Source organism: Pygoscelis adeliae, unplaced genomic scaffold (assembly GCF_000699105.1).
Source record: "Pygoscelis adeliae isolate BGI_AS28 unplaced genomic scaffold, ASM69910v1 Scaffold361, whole genome shotgun sequence".
Lineage (NCBI taxonomy): Eukaryota > Metazoa > Chordata > Aves > Sphenisciformes > Spheniscidae > Pygoscelis > Pygoscelis adeliae.
This window is the reverse complement of record NW_008824187.1, coordinates 1067828-1082978: the sequence shown is the minus strand read 5'-3', so window position 1 is coordinate 1082978 and position 15151 is coordinate 1067828. Positions and strand designations below refer to the sequence as shown.

The following is a 15151-nucleotide window of genomic DNA, read 5'->3' as shown; positions in this document are numbered from 1 at the left end:
GATTAAAGAGTAAGTCTGGGGATATAAAGTTAACCGTTGGCCAAAACCAGGCAGTCACCTATGACAGAAATACAGGGCAAGGTACTGTGTGCTTAGTCAGTGCTAAGACATAGGCCTGAAGTGCCCCTGGGAACTTGAAAATGTGGTCACCTTTGGGGGAAATTTTACTGGACCCTTTACAGTGACAGAACTTTTCAGCAGTAGCCAAGAGTGAGAAGTGGCAGCAGAACGGTCACAAGGGGGTTGCTGACTTACTTTTGGTATGACAGAGTATCTCTCTTCCATATAAAGACTACTGCGTGAAGTCAGCAGAAGGCAGAACTCGCTGCTGCGCTTACTTCCCTGCCTCAGCAAGCCTTCCTGCCGTGTGTGAAGGAAGGGCCAGAAGAGGAAGACTACTGCTCTCTCTCCCATCTTCCACCTGAAGAAGGATGTGGCACTAATTTGTCCATTGGTGTACATGGGAGCAACACTGGTGGAAGCCACTGATGGCACACCCTTCCCAAAATAAACAAGTCCACATTCTGCCTTCCATACCTGCTAGTGTTTAGATATTGTAAAGATAGTGGTCTAGGACACGTGAGCTAAAAAAGGAGCTGGAAAATGCTGCTTCCTCCTACAGGGCATCTTCCATGCTGAGAGACATTTTATGTAACTTTTATGTTTTGTGGCAGAGCTTAAACTGAAGAGTCAGGTTTTTTCCTAAGCTGTGCTCCATCACACCAGTGATTGTACTGAAACACGTAAAAGAAAAATAATTGGGTTTTGTACCCTGCTGGGTCCTCAAGAAAGTGAGAAGTTTGCATATACTGGGGGTTACGAGGAATATAAATACTCCTCTAATAAAAAAAAAGATCCTAAAGAGATGGGGTGCTTTTGGGTCCATAGCATATATAAGCACACATCTTACTTGAAGAACACAGCCCATGCTATTGTTAGGTGCAAATCCGTTAAAACAGCGTATATTATGCATTGCTGAAGAAGAGGAGTGTGCCAGTTGGAAAATACTGATACTTAAGGCACTATCTGGTGATATTTTTTATTACAGTGTACATTATTGCTGTATATAGGATATCAGACATGCTGCTTGGCTTTTTCGTGATTCCTCTCAGGCTTTCAAATCACAAACCCAGCTTCTCTGTAGATTTTCTCTGAACGGTGGTATCTTAGAGAACACTAATTTTGAGCCTGAACCAAGGACGCGACTTTTATAGCAGGTGACTGCTCCCAGAACTTTATAGCAGTGACTTAGTTGGACCAAATGGCCCTTAACTTTTAACAGAGCCATTTCTCAACTTTCATGAAGTTGAGCATGCTGCTTGCAAAGCTCTACATGGAATAGCATGTTAAAGCTGTTACAATAAATCACTTGCTTCAAAAATAGACCTTGTCTTTAGAGAAGTCATGGAGCCAAGTTACTCCAAGCACACATCATTCCTTCAGTGTATATTTCTGCAGCTCTGCTAATATTTAATTTTAACTGTATGCTATGCAGAAGTTATTTTCGCAGGAAAAAAAAAAGCTATTAAGTTACAAAGTCTGTTTCTAGCTTGCATCATAAATCAAAGAGAGGTTACCTCACTTGTGCTACAGAGCTTTGTAGCTTTGACTTTAGGCGGGCAAAACTGGAAGTTTCTTCCTGGATATCTGACTTTGCAAGGTGATTAGAGATGTCGTAAGACTTCAAGATGCATTCTGCTGTTAAAGATTTCAGATACAAAATATGTCTGCGAGTCTTGAGAGCAAGCCTAGACTTCTTATGCTTCACATGTTTAGTAGACAATGAATCCAGAGTTATGGCAGCTGGAAGTTTAATTCAGAGTTTGGCAAAGAATAGAAACCTCTAGAAAAGACTATAAAAGCCTATCACATTATTTTTACAATGAATTTTTTTTTTAATTTTTAATTGCAACCTTAAAATACACTGGCCCAAAACTGTAATAAGACATAACATAAAACAGTATCAATATGAAGCTGCTTTTATAAGAAATAATATGGGACGAGAATGCTCAGAGAAAGAAATGTTTTTGCCTGGCATACTCTCCTTTATCACCACACATTGTTCTAACCACCGTAAGCTTGTGGCTGCCCTGGCTGAGGAATTGTGAACAGACATTTCCAAGCATTTTCACGCTGTTTTGAATATGCAGATCTGAATGATAACAGGCCATTTCAAAGATAGAATGACCCATAACGTTCTTAATTCATCTAAAATTGATCTATGTATTTTTTTTTAAAAGTGATGTTGTTTTCAAAGCTGTGTTTTGGATTGCTGTTACTCTGGATGAGAAGCTGTAAGACCAGAGAGAGGTTGGGATGAAAGCTACCATGTGCTGTTTCACAGCGTTTCACTTTCTGAATTGCAGTACCCTGCCTATTAAAGATCCTCACGTAGACAGTGCCTCTCCGGTGTATCAGGCTGTGCTTAAAACTCAGAACAAGCCTGAAGATGAAACCGAAGACTGGAGTCGCCGTTCTGCCAATCTGCAGTCTAGGTCTTTTCGCATCCTTGCCCAGATGACTGGAACGGAGTACAGTAAGTCAAATAAGAAAACATCCCCCTCATCCTGATTTTAGATTCATGTCTTTATTTTCTTCCCCCAGTATTAGCAACTGATACTCAAGGACGACTCATGTCCAGCTTGTAGTCATTGTCAGTGAGGGCTAAGATTGGAGAACCCTGGATGTAACTTGAGGGAACTAGGAAATCAAAGTGTTCAATCTCGCCTTATGCTTATGAAGAAAACTCTTTGGTCTGCCAGGGGTCTCACCATGAAAAGTACAACAGACTATGCAGTAAAAGAGCATTTGGGACCCCATAGTTGTTCGTTCTTACGGATCAAATCTCCGCAGTGTAATCTTTCATTTTCCAGCAGCCTAGACGTACAAAGCTGTCCATTCATTAGAAAAAAAGATAAACAACTTATGTCTATTGTAACAGTCTTTTATAGAAGTGACTTCCGGAGGTCAAAAAAGATCCTGGATCACCATTTGTATTGAACCTATGGTTCTCTATCATCAGCCCTGTTACCTAAACCTAGATCTACTATGAATGTCATGGGAGCTTGAACTTTGTTGCCTATGGAAATGTTTTTCTGACCACCTGGTACTAACCTCAGAGCTTGTTTCTGATCTAGAGAGAAGGAAGTTCAGGGACCTTTCCCACATCAGATTCATAGGAATCTGCTGCTGCCTCTCATGCTTTCCTACAAAACAGCAGGCCCTCTCTGTAGAATCACTGCCTACAGCTGTGAAACATTGCTAATAAATGAACGAGAAAGTAGTTGTAAGAGCTGCTTTCCTACTAACATCTTTCTTCCTGGCTCTAGGGAACTGCTCCTCTTTGTGCTGTTCTTACAAAATCTATGGCTGCAAAGTCAGCATGAATGCACCTTTAGATAGGCTGTTGATACGTTTCTAAAGAACTTATAATTTCATCATAAAGCCGCCTACTTCCTTCCTTCCTTCCTTTCTTTCTTTCTTTCTTTCTTTTTGAACTGAAACATTTTTTTGCCTGCAGTGCAAGATCCAGATGAAGAAGCCCTGAGGAGGTCAAGGTAGGCAACTCTCTGAAAAATACAGCTTTCTCCTTACTGATAACCAAATAATGTTTTAAAACAGCATTAATATGAATGTATGTTATTATCTTTTTGTCTTAAAATATTCTAATACATTTACTTAAAAATCACTAAAATTAAAATGCTATCCATGAGAGGTATTTGAATGAAAAGGATAATGAAGTAGCATGTTTTTAGGAAAGACAGTGCAAAATTCCTGAAGTGTGTGTTCAAATCTGAAAGCTCTCTGCACATGCAACTTTCGTGTACTTTACTGGGTGTGTGAATGCAATGAGTTCCTAAGACCAAGCCCTGTGTAACTACTTGATTGTGTAACTGGATGAAAATATATATAATGTTGTGATAGCACAGAAATTTGTGAGCAATTTATTTGGATGAACCTGTGATTGACATTTGATTCTCCTGAAATGACACAGTAAAGGACTTGTTTCCATCCATATCCATAATCATTTGCTTATGTCTTGTTTGGAATAAATACAACCCAAATTTGTAGAACATGGAAGCACAGGACTGCTTTTGCTAGTGGATAAATGTGCTTGTTTCATATGATCTACCAAAACCACTGAAAAAGTGGATATGTTCAGAGATATAATAAGGAATTAAAGAATTATCATCATGTTATGTTGTCCTACACAGCTGGGAAATAGATTTATTACAGATTCTTATGTTGAGCTTAAAAACTGATTTTCTGTTTGCATACTTCAAATCCCTGTATCACGTTAGCTACCCGCAGCCACTGGCTGGGTTTATGATGTGTTTGATACTCAATCCACTTTCTCTTCTTTTTCTTTTTTCTATTTTTTTTTTCTTTTTACTGCCACATGGCCTCTATAAAGGTTTTGAGCTTTTGATCACAGTGCAAGTTACAAATGTTGAATCAGTGAGAAAGATGTCTTCCCTGTGAAAATACAATAAGTATACCTTCAGTTTATGTTTGCTATAAACCTTCCATTGCAGTTCACCAAAGTTCATGGCTAGGTGCCTGAACATAAGGCTTGATGTTACATCCCTCACAGATTTATTTCTTCCCTCAAATGTGCAAGCCTAATTCTTATTAAATGGATTGCATGTTATCTGTTTTGATGTAATAGCACACACCCAAATACTTACTATGATGGCATTTAAAGCATTGTGCTGAACTTAACAGTCCTCCCTACACATCTGAGAGTAATATGTTGTTTTAAATAATCTTTCTAGCCGTAGTCTGTGGCTTTGGAAAATACTAGCTATTGGAAATGTAACATGGTATCAGATATGTTGAAAACAATTATCTAGTAACACATCAACATATGTAAATTGCACGTTCTATTCAGTGTAACTTAAAGTATATGTATCCACTGTGCTTTGCACGTTTTCTGCAGTTTTGAGGTATCACTGTTATCCTTTTTTTCACGAGGACAGTTATAGTTATGAGTATATTTAGGTACAGCTGTATTACCTAAAGAGGTTTAAGGTCATTCATTGGTGGTAGAGGCAGAAGGGAATATATACTATGTAGTTATACGGGTACAGTGCAATTGGCGTGAGCTCTGGTGCAAGGAATGAAATGGGGTCTCCTTCCTGCCTAACTGACAGTGCTTGCCCCGTCTTGGTGGCTTGGTACCTACCCCAAACGTTGCACACACTCCACTGCAGATTTGGTAGCAACAGCCCTGGTTATGCACGCATCCATCATATACTACTCCTTTGGGCCTATGGGACCCCTTCTGTTTAATCTTTTGGCAAGGCCCCTGCCACTCTTGATTTTGTAAAGGATGGAAAGACCTATGTCAGATGCACAGAACCCATATTTTAACTCCACTCTTCCAGTACAGTAATGGAGTAGAAACTCCTCTTCAGTATCTACTCCAGACAGCCTGTACAACCACATCTTTCTCCATGCCTACAGTTTGGGATCCCCTGGAAGGCTTCCTGGGCTCCTGAATGAAAAGGTTTCCATGGAACTGTGGAACCTGGGTCTTGCCAGATTCAGTGTTGCATTAATCCCATGCTGTGCTGGCATTCTGGAAAAATCCTTCACGTTCCAAAACTTAAACTGTCAGAGATTTCACAGTGTGGCGAATTTTGGTCTCGGGGCATGCTGTGAGCGATCTCTCTCTGGTGCTTTCTCTTGTCTCTTTGTGTCAGCTCTTCAGTGTAGTCAGCAAGAACTGCATGAAATGGTGATCAAGTTTCTTCCAAACACCTGGGAAAAAAAATATTGGGGTTAAAAAAAAAAAAAATACATGCAGCTTATTTTTTGCGGAACTGTTTTACATAATAGTCTCTTCTAGATTGTTGCTCCTACCTTCAGGACACGTGCCTTGAACAGAACCCATAAAGCTTGCGAATTTTCAGGTGGCAGAATATTCCTTTCAGTTAATGTTAACAAGCGCATTGCAAGACTATCCTTTGCTCATGCTACTGCTATTTTGAAGGCACAGATAAGATTATAACTTGCTATGAAAACTTTCCATTGCTGTTGTGATGATTGTTACGGAATATTTTCCGGAAAGATGGTATCCATTTCAAGCTGAACAGATGTTTCTGAATACCTTTTCCTTGAATGGAGGGGTGTATCTTCAAAGCAGTAACGGAATTCTTAAATTTCATGTAAGACCCACTGTAGCTAGTATGCTCCAATGTAACTTGAAAAAATGCCATCATGAAGTTTCAGCACTTCAGTTAGGAATACTTTGTATCTTTTAATTACTTAAAAGCATAAAAGATAGTTTGAGAAGTCATACATTGAGACTCCTTTTAGAGTGTTACTTGCATGACACTGTGTTATTAGGAACAGAAGATTTAGAAATATCAGTGAATTTGTTGGCATTTGCTCTGTTTATTGTTTTGTGCTTTCTGCAGCCTGAGGAGTAAAACCAGCCCAGACTGTTCATTTCTGTTTGGCTGGTTTCACTCTCAAGTTCTGCTGCATTAACACAATTGTCTTGCGTTTTGGGTGTAAATAATGAGGAGAAAATTAACTTGTTTTGCAAATAACAAGAACACTTTATTTTCCATTCTGTTTTATATGCTTCTCCTTGACTGTGCTCTCATCCCACATCCTCCTCCTCCTTCCCCTTTTTATTTACAAAACCTGAATTTAAACTATAGAACATCTAGAAGAGATTAAATCCTCGGAGGTGCTTACAACTTGATCGAGCGCCCCGGTCTGCAGTCAAAGGTAGCTAGGGCTGTGCGCAGGAGGTGGCCAGTACTTCACGGGACTGTGCTTTGAAAATCCCATGTTATTTTGCTTTTTGACACAAATGACCAGAAATGTTTATGCCAATGTCAACACTTACACTCATTTATGCTGAGAAAAGCTATAGAAAAGTACTGCTGAAACCTGTGGCTGATGGTCCTTACAGGAAGGACAGCAGGATATATATAGGCTGACCTAGGTATTACAGAATGGAAAATATTTGCATTAATTTAGCTCTTGTCTGGAGTTACTTTCACTGACTGCTCAATGGGCGGGGGGAGGAGGGAAAAGCCGAGGGAATCTGCTGGCAGGAAAACAATGGGATTACACTGCATTTCTAGCAAAAGCAGCCCTGTAGTACCAAGCACAAGTCAAAGAATATGAAGTTATATCAAGTTACTTCTCACAAATTAATAACTGCAAAACCGTTCCTACGTGGCCCAAAAAGGATCAAAGCCTTCTTTGTGCTGATTTGAAAGCTGAGGAAAAAAATCCAAATAAATTGCCATTGCCCTAGTTATAAGGCAGGGGAGTGGTAGCCATGGTCCCTAACCCCTTTCTTTCTCCCTCCTTTCTTTCTTCTCTGTGTCTCTCTCTCTGTCTCTGTCTTTCTCTCTCGCTCTTTCTTCATGCCACAGGGAAAGGTTTGAAACGGAACGTAACAGCCCACGCTTTGCCAAATTGCGCAACTGGCATCACGGCCTATCGGCGCAAATCCTTAACGTTAAAAGTTAAAAGCCCACATTTAGCAGGCAAATACATGAGACAGAGAATTACAGTAAAAACTTAACTGCTGTCCTGAGTTAGAGCCTAAGAGTGTCACACACACAGGAAAGACTTTCTGCTAGGGCCTTGCTCCGAGTGCCTGTCTTCTGTAGATTTCTGTTGTTAGCCTGGTGTCCGTTCACTGTCGCCAAAAGTAAAAATCATGATACAACCCGGTTCGTGTTCTTCATTATAAAGTAGATTAGCTTTGTCCTTTACTATATCAAATGTAACTTCAGTATACAGGAAAACATCGCTATTGTACTCTCTTGACTAACTCTAGAAGAAAATGAGAGGGAAGTTATTGATGGTATTTCTTTAGGAGGAAGAGGAATGAGACTTTTACTGAGTTTTACTGCTGTAAAGGTAATTAAGTAGGAGAAAGAGAGATGAAAAGGAAAACTGACTGAGCCTGGCCTAGACTTTGCTAAATGTAAAACATACTTAGTTTGCATAGTTGAATGATGCTGTTTGAAATAACATATTAGCAATGTGAAGTTATATTTCTTCAATATATTATACTGGTAGAAGTCATTTGCTGAAACCATTGTGTAAGTTTTCTGTTGGAAACCTGAATTTGTCATTATATGAAAGCTAGAGATAGCTGTGGTTGCTCAGGACCTGTGAGGAAATGTCATTTTGCTAGAGGTGATTTAGGAGTGAGAAGGATATATAGTACTACTGGTGCACTGAAGTTTTTAAAAGCATCTTGTAAGTTTTAAGGAATATGTAAGTTTTAAGGAATACGTTGCCCATTCTGTATTGCTCTTGCTTTAACCCACATTTTTTTCTGTATATAGCAGCATGCTTTATCTGAAATAAAAGGTTTTAAAACTAAAATAATTATGTGCCTGTTTTACACAGTACTTTATTCTGTTTTAAAACAATAACTGCTTCGACTGATTATTGAAAGAAGGAGAACTATTCTTTCCACAATAGAAAATTTGGTCAAAAAGCTTTCCCCTATTACCTATAATTCTTACTGACCTTTAAGTTATCTGAACTAGAATAAACCTGACAAAGCAGTTGAAAGAACAACAACAGAAATGAACAAATATTGTATTAGGTGTGAATGAAAACAAAGCATAATTAATAGCTGTTAGATGACAACCTATTCATAATATCGTTTAGTGTTTCCATTTGAATAATATGCATCTCTGGCAATAACGTATTAATTTGTGCCCATGGCGAAGGCACTTGAGACATTGCTGGTCCTTAGAATGGGATCTTTTTGTTTCGGCATTACAACAATGTTTTGCTTTTAAGCTGTGTCAGTCAAGATATGGCAAACCTATACCAAAGGCCCCCAAGTATTTCTATTTTCTGTTTGAAGTACTCGAAGAGCAATGTCACTTCCCTTTCTAGTTTATGCTCCAATCATTAAATGAAACAAAAAATGCAGCTAAATTGAACTGTTTGTGGTTTCCATAGAAACAGCTGATGTTAGCCCTCAACAATCTGCATTAGGAGTCCTTAGCACTGATTGAAGCAGAAGTTTCTGGTGATAAAACACTGGTCTCTGCAATGGAAGGTTGACTCTGTTGCAGCCCTGCCTACAGCCCTCAATATTGTTTTTTCATTAACTTCTATAAACTGCAAATTAGGTACCTTTATCTGGTAGCAGTAATTCTGATTAGAGAGATTAGTGCATGAGATCAGATTGAAACTCTCACACTTCTTGCTGCTTCCAAACATCTGGAATTTATATCAGCAGTCCATACAAGAACAAAGTTCATTCAAACTCCCATTGTTTTTTTGTGTTATAGAAGGGAGGAAAAGCTACCGTTCGTGGAAGATTTTTGCATGAATTGACCAAATACTGCAGTGTTTAAAGGAAAAAGAAGTCTAGCTATCATGCTTTAAAACAAAATAGTAATTTTTGAGTATTATTTAAGAGTACATGAGCACTAGTTCCTTTTGAAACGCATTTCACTTTTCTTAGATAAGTACCATAGCAATTCAGTAAGCATGCCATTTAATACACAACATTCATTTACGTTTTCCTTATGGGAACACAAACAGATTCTGATCACACCATCTTATTAATGCCTGTGGAAAATCAGCATAACTCCATGAAAGAAGAGCAACGTTTTAACTTTTCCTGAATGTTGCTAAGATCAAAGTTTGGTTCAGAGTGGGTGAATTTTATTTATATATGGGAAATTTTGATAGAATTCAAAATATCAATAGGCAATTAACTTTTTTCATAAACATCAAATGTACCTAAGTAAAAAAGTCTTCCAGTTCTAACTTGCAACCAAATTAAATGGTTTTCTGAATAAGTAATAATACAGTGTTTTCACTTAAATAGGAATTGTGTATCCTTAATGTTTTATGAACATAATACACATACTATTTGTTTTTAATAGTCCTAGTGCGTGTACTGTAATGGAAAAGAAAATGTCTAGATTATATTTCAATGTTGACACTTAATGTTATTTTTAAAGGTATTTTTTAATAATCAGAAAAGCATAGTTTGATCAGATATGAAATTAATGCAGATGTAATTAAGGAACCCCTTCCCCTTAGCTCTGCTTCAGTGGATTTAATGATAAAAATTCAGTGCATATAAACCATGTAATCAGATAGAGAAATAGTTGGAATCCTTTTTCCTGGAGGATACAAAGTAGAATCTAAACACTCTCCAGGCTTGTAGAATTTTGCTTCTTTATGTAATTACAGAAAAAAGTAATAGAAAAAAATCTTCAATAGTTGGTAACTTGGAACGTTTGCAATGATAAAGGCCTTTTGTGAAGGTGCTGTCGTTAATCCCTAAGGCAAGATTGTTTATTACAGCATATTTCTACTGCTTAGTCGGGTCCCTCTCAAAAAATCTCCCAAGCGATGGGCTTTGTTAATTAAACTGTCAGTCAATTTTTTTATCCAGTTCCTTGTTTATGTTTAGACTTAACTCTTAGTCCTCAAAAATCTGCCTTTATGTTGTCATGGCGATCTTCACGCCCAGAAAACGAATGTTACAGATCTTTCTTTATATAACTTTATAACTTTTTATATATAACTTTAACTTTCTTTATATAAATATTAAGACGCCTTGTTTTTTCCCTCCTGAGTAGGAGGCAGACTTTTTCTGTAAGGTGGAGAAATAGGGCTGGATTTGTCATTCTACTACATCTCATTGCTAGAGACTGTAACAGACTTAGGCCTGCTAAGAAATCATTAACAGCTTTAAGAAACCACTAGCTTTGTTCCAGCAAAAGGTCAAGTCTGGCCTGGTTATGCCCTGTTTTTAATATGTCCAGGCTTATCTTGCTGTATGTTGCTTCTGATTGACCAACCCCATCTTGCAGTGTTTCTTGACCATTTGCAGGTCTGCTGCTTTCTCTAGGGAAATTAGTCTCAGTTAATGACAGTGAGGCTTAAAATAGGTTCCTGACTGAAGACTCGATGAGTCATGTAATTCTTTAAAATAGCACTGATGGTAGGCAGGTATATCTGTCCCGCTGAATATATTTTGAACCATGACTGCTCTGCTGAGCAGAGGACAATGGTTGGTGACAATACTGTCTTCTAAATAGCCACTGTGCCAAAAATAAAGTAAAACGCAGGATGTGGATAGTGATATTAACCCCCTGCCCTTCCCAATACTGCCAGTAAAGCATAGTGTTATAAGCATTTAATGAAGATACAGCAAAGCTGATGCCAGTAGGAAATCAAAACCAAAAGGCCTTCCAGGTAAATCTGCTTGTCTGGTTATGACATAGGGAAATGCTCATTTTCTGCTGTGGTATAAGACCGTTTGATCTAAACTAACCTGTTTCCTGAATACTGCTGCCTTGCCTTCTACTTAAATGGTCACCTCCTCACCCCCTATGGCGCTTAGTTTGCGGCAGGAGTACTGACTGCATGCAGCGTGTGCTGATGGGACGTGGCTAGAGTATGACTTTAGGAAAGCAGGCATGAGAATTTGACCTCTCTTCCTTTCATGCATGAAGAAATTACAAAAGGAGAAAGGTTCTGTGGCTCCTTTCCTTGCCTCCCTCTTTTCATGCCTGCCTGCACGGGAAGGAGAGTAGGTTTTTGCTATGTAATAGATATAGAGGTCGCTTTCTTTTCATTGTGGTTTCTCTCTCATTATGCACAACTGTGTGGAGTATATCCTCAGTAGCGAGGAACAAGTACTTTAGGGACTACTTTATCACTTTTGTAAAGTCCAACTCTTGTGTATCACAGCGCTGTCTGAAGCCTTCTTCAGGGGCAGAAGAGGTGACACCAATTTTTCACTTGTGCGCTTAGGTTCCCACAGGGACTAAGCTGACTTTGTGGCTGCTTTAGCAGTGTCTAACGTGAGTTTCAGTGACTGGGACGATCATTACACTACCATTACACGTATCAGAAAATACATGGATACTTGCACAAATTTTAGTTTACAAAGTTAAAAAGCTGGAATTTTGGTATGGTACATGGTAGTACCAGATAATTACTTTCTTTAATCAGCTTTCTGCAATATACATGAAAATGAATTGACTAAAATTTGCTCTCGAGTACAGTAACATTCTTTGTTCTACTGCTGCTTACAAAAGCCATCTGACACCACCAAGACAAGCTAAGGCACCTTGATCCCCCTCCTTTGTTTGCCAGAATTTCCAATGATTAGCATTGCTGACCTGCCCAATTGCCAAAAACTTCCTATCTGTACGCTAATGAGATTACCAAAATCCTTTTGAAAGATACACCTTATTTCTCCACAACAGCCCATGAAATAAAGCAGGCTTCTATAGGAGCTTTCTCATTTAAGGAACATAACTGCAATAAAGAATGATAAGCACATCAGTTTAATATATTCTGATCCCCACTTACCTTTTAGCGCCTAAAGAGTGACAAAAACGTAGGAATAGTGAATCAACTCCATTGTCTCTATGGAGTTTTGAGTGAAACCAGAAGGGAAAATTGATAAAATATAATGTCTTTCTTCCCCAAAATACTCCTGGAAGTTCTGTGGGGAAAATTAATTTAGAGATCGTAAATTCCTTGTTTTCAAGCCAGTTCTCTGTAGAACCAATTGATTAAAGATGGTGACTGTAAGGTATGGTGTATCCACTTGAATGTATTCGCTTAAAATTGAAAGAGTGAGGCCTCCAAATGAAATTAGCAAATACCGTGAAGCTTTTCTCAAAATAGTTCATAGAGAAAGTAACGCATAAGCTAACAGAGTTTGTTAAAGCTCAAGATTCAATTGGGGGTGGGGGGAGTACTGACCTATATTTAACATCTCATCTTTACCATCTCAGTCTTCTGCGTGTTCCTGTCCAGCACTTAACTTTTGCATGGGCAGAAATTAACATCACTTTCCTTCCTACTGTGCAACCTTTGAGATTCTTGTATGCATCCTTCCGCTGATGTAGATGGCTAACCAAGATAGCAGTGCGCAATGCTACCTTTCTCTCTGACTACTCCCTCGCGTTGCCTTCAGTCCAACGAGGAAAAAGCAGTTCTGGCATGTAGCAGGCTTTCCGACAAGCACATGTAACCCAGAGGTACTCAGTTGTGGTCTGTGGATCATCAGACTGGCTCACAGAGCTTTGTTTAGGGTGAGCTGGAGAACTGGCTGATAGCATAGCACTGGCACTGCTTCCTTTTATTCTGCTTCTAAATTGCATTAATGTCAGCAAAATTACGCTAAATACTAATAACTTCCTAATAGTTCATTTCCACGTAAGCATTTGTTGTAGTTCACCCAGAATGTTATATGATTACAAATGAGAGAGGGGGAAGGTAAGAAAATCCTGAAGAGAATTTATGAAATAAAACGTAATCCACATTCTGAAAGAATGACAACTGCTCTAATTCATACCACTTATTTATTTGGTTCAGGAACCGAATAGAAAGGACACATTAGTGTATTACAGGTACCGCTTCAAACTTAGGATAATACCATGTAGAGAGGGTATGAATTTTTTTATCATCGATGGGCACAAATTAAAAAGTAGCTCTAAAAAACTACCAGCTGAAATTGAGATCTATGGGTTCTTGTTCTTCTCTCAGCTTCCTGGAGAAAAGTGAAGTCGTGATGAGAAAGAACACTTCAGTGAACGGGGAATAATTTCCTGGTGTACAAGACCTAAACCTGTTGCGCATTGGTTTTGTCTGTAATGGTCAGGAATACAACCTGAAAGTCCTGATCCTGTGTTGAGGTGCCTGCGGGCAGATACCCGTGCTTTACCAGTGGGGCTGTAAAAAGCTAGAGGGAACCATTTGGATAAATCCAATTACACGCTTAAGGCCAAGGTAGGGAATAATTATGTGAAGTGTATCCCAGCTCAAATTGCTCTACATACTCAGAATTTTGCGGTCTTTGTTCTTATTAAAGTGAGGTGTTTACCGATAAGATAAATCAGAGTACATATACTTGCATGCCAAATATCACTATGTCTTAACTTTCACCAACACTGATGCTGCTGTAGTTCCAGCTGCATTTATTATTTGACTGTTAAATATAACAGCATACTAGTAAATGCCACTAAAATGCATCCATAGGAGGTATTGGCTTTGATTTTAGTGAGCTGCTTTGATTGAGTTCTATAGTACTTGTTGAGAATGAGTTGCTGGTTGTTTTTTCTTCCACGGAATATATGATAATGCTTTTCCTATTCTGCGGCACTGTCTGCACAAACCAGGATACCTTCTGGGAGAACTGAATTTCCCTGTTTTGGAAAGCAGACATACTAGCAGGATATATTGCAATCGTTTGGCGTGGGCTGCTCACATTCTTAACTACAGTGGCTGAAAAAGAGAGACTAGCTCTTCTTCTACCCCTTTTTTCTGATCCCAAGCTAAAGTTTTAACTAAACCAGCATGACAGTTGTCTTCTGTCCTCACCAGTTAACTGCCTAAGATTTCTTTCTGTGTCTTATGGTGTCTTTGTTAAGATAACAAAAATATAGCTTGGGAAAAAAAAAAAAGACAATCTCAATAGTTTTATATTCATCTGACCATGGAAAAATTCTCAGCTGCAAACACAGACAGGTAGAAAGAGCCTCACTGGATGAGAACAGCAGCTAATCTAGCTCAGTGTCCAGTTTCCAACAGTGTCAGTATCTCATCCCTTTGAAGCAAAAATATTTGGAAGGCAATAATGAAATAGCTTTCACACAACTTTACTCCCAGACACCCTATAAGAATTTTTTTTAAAAATTATTTTGAGACTTCTACTTCTTAAAAGGAAATTTTATTTGTAGGCAAATATGTTTATGTAAATATAAGTACATGTTAGGACGAAAGCTATTATAAGTCTAATAAAGACAAGTCCTGCAAATCCACAATATACTACTAGAAAAACAGGATCTTTAATTTCAATAGATATAGACCCTAATAATCTGTAAGTCTTAACTATTTCCTCTTTAAAAAAAAGGCCAGCATATATCTGTCAGATTCGATAGAAGACTATTGGATGATCAATACAGGAAAATACTAATAAACTGAAGAGTAATATTTATTAAAAACACCCATAATCTCTTATGAAAGAGGGTGAGAAGATATTTTAAATACTCAGTTGGGATTCAGGAGAGCTTATTTCCGTTCTTTGCCCTGCCTTGGGCCTTCTTTTTGACCATGAGCAATTCTATTAAGTTTTCGTTCCTCATTTGTAAAATGAGAAAAATGTTGT

General features: G+C 38.4%; 1 protein-coding gene across 10 annotated transcripts in view; it reads left to right on the top strand.

The window, feature by feature from the left end:
• Nucleotides 1-15151, top strand: part of LDB3 (LIM domain binding 3) — a 128499-nt gene that overhangs the window by 75305 nt on the left and 38043 nt on the right. For 9 of the 10 annotated variants that reach the window (XM_009334637.1, XM_009334636.1, XM_009334635.1 and 6 more), the window contains exons 7-8: nt 2367-2536; nt 3521-3557. In XM_009334637.1, coding sequence (XP_009332912.1) covers nt 2367-2536; nt 3521-3557 — 207 coding nt within the window. Of the gene's footprint in view, nt 1-2366; nt 2537-3520; nt 3558-7400; nt 8371-15151 lie in introns of those variants that run through there. The other variant, XM_009334639.1, reaches the window with a different exon arrangement.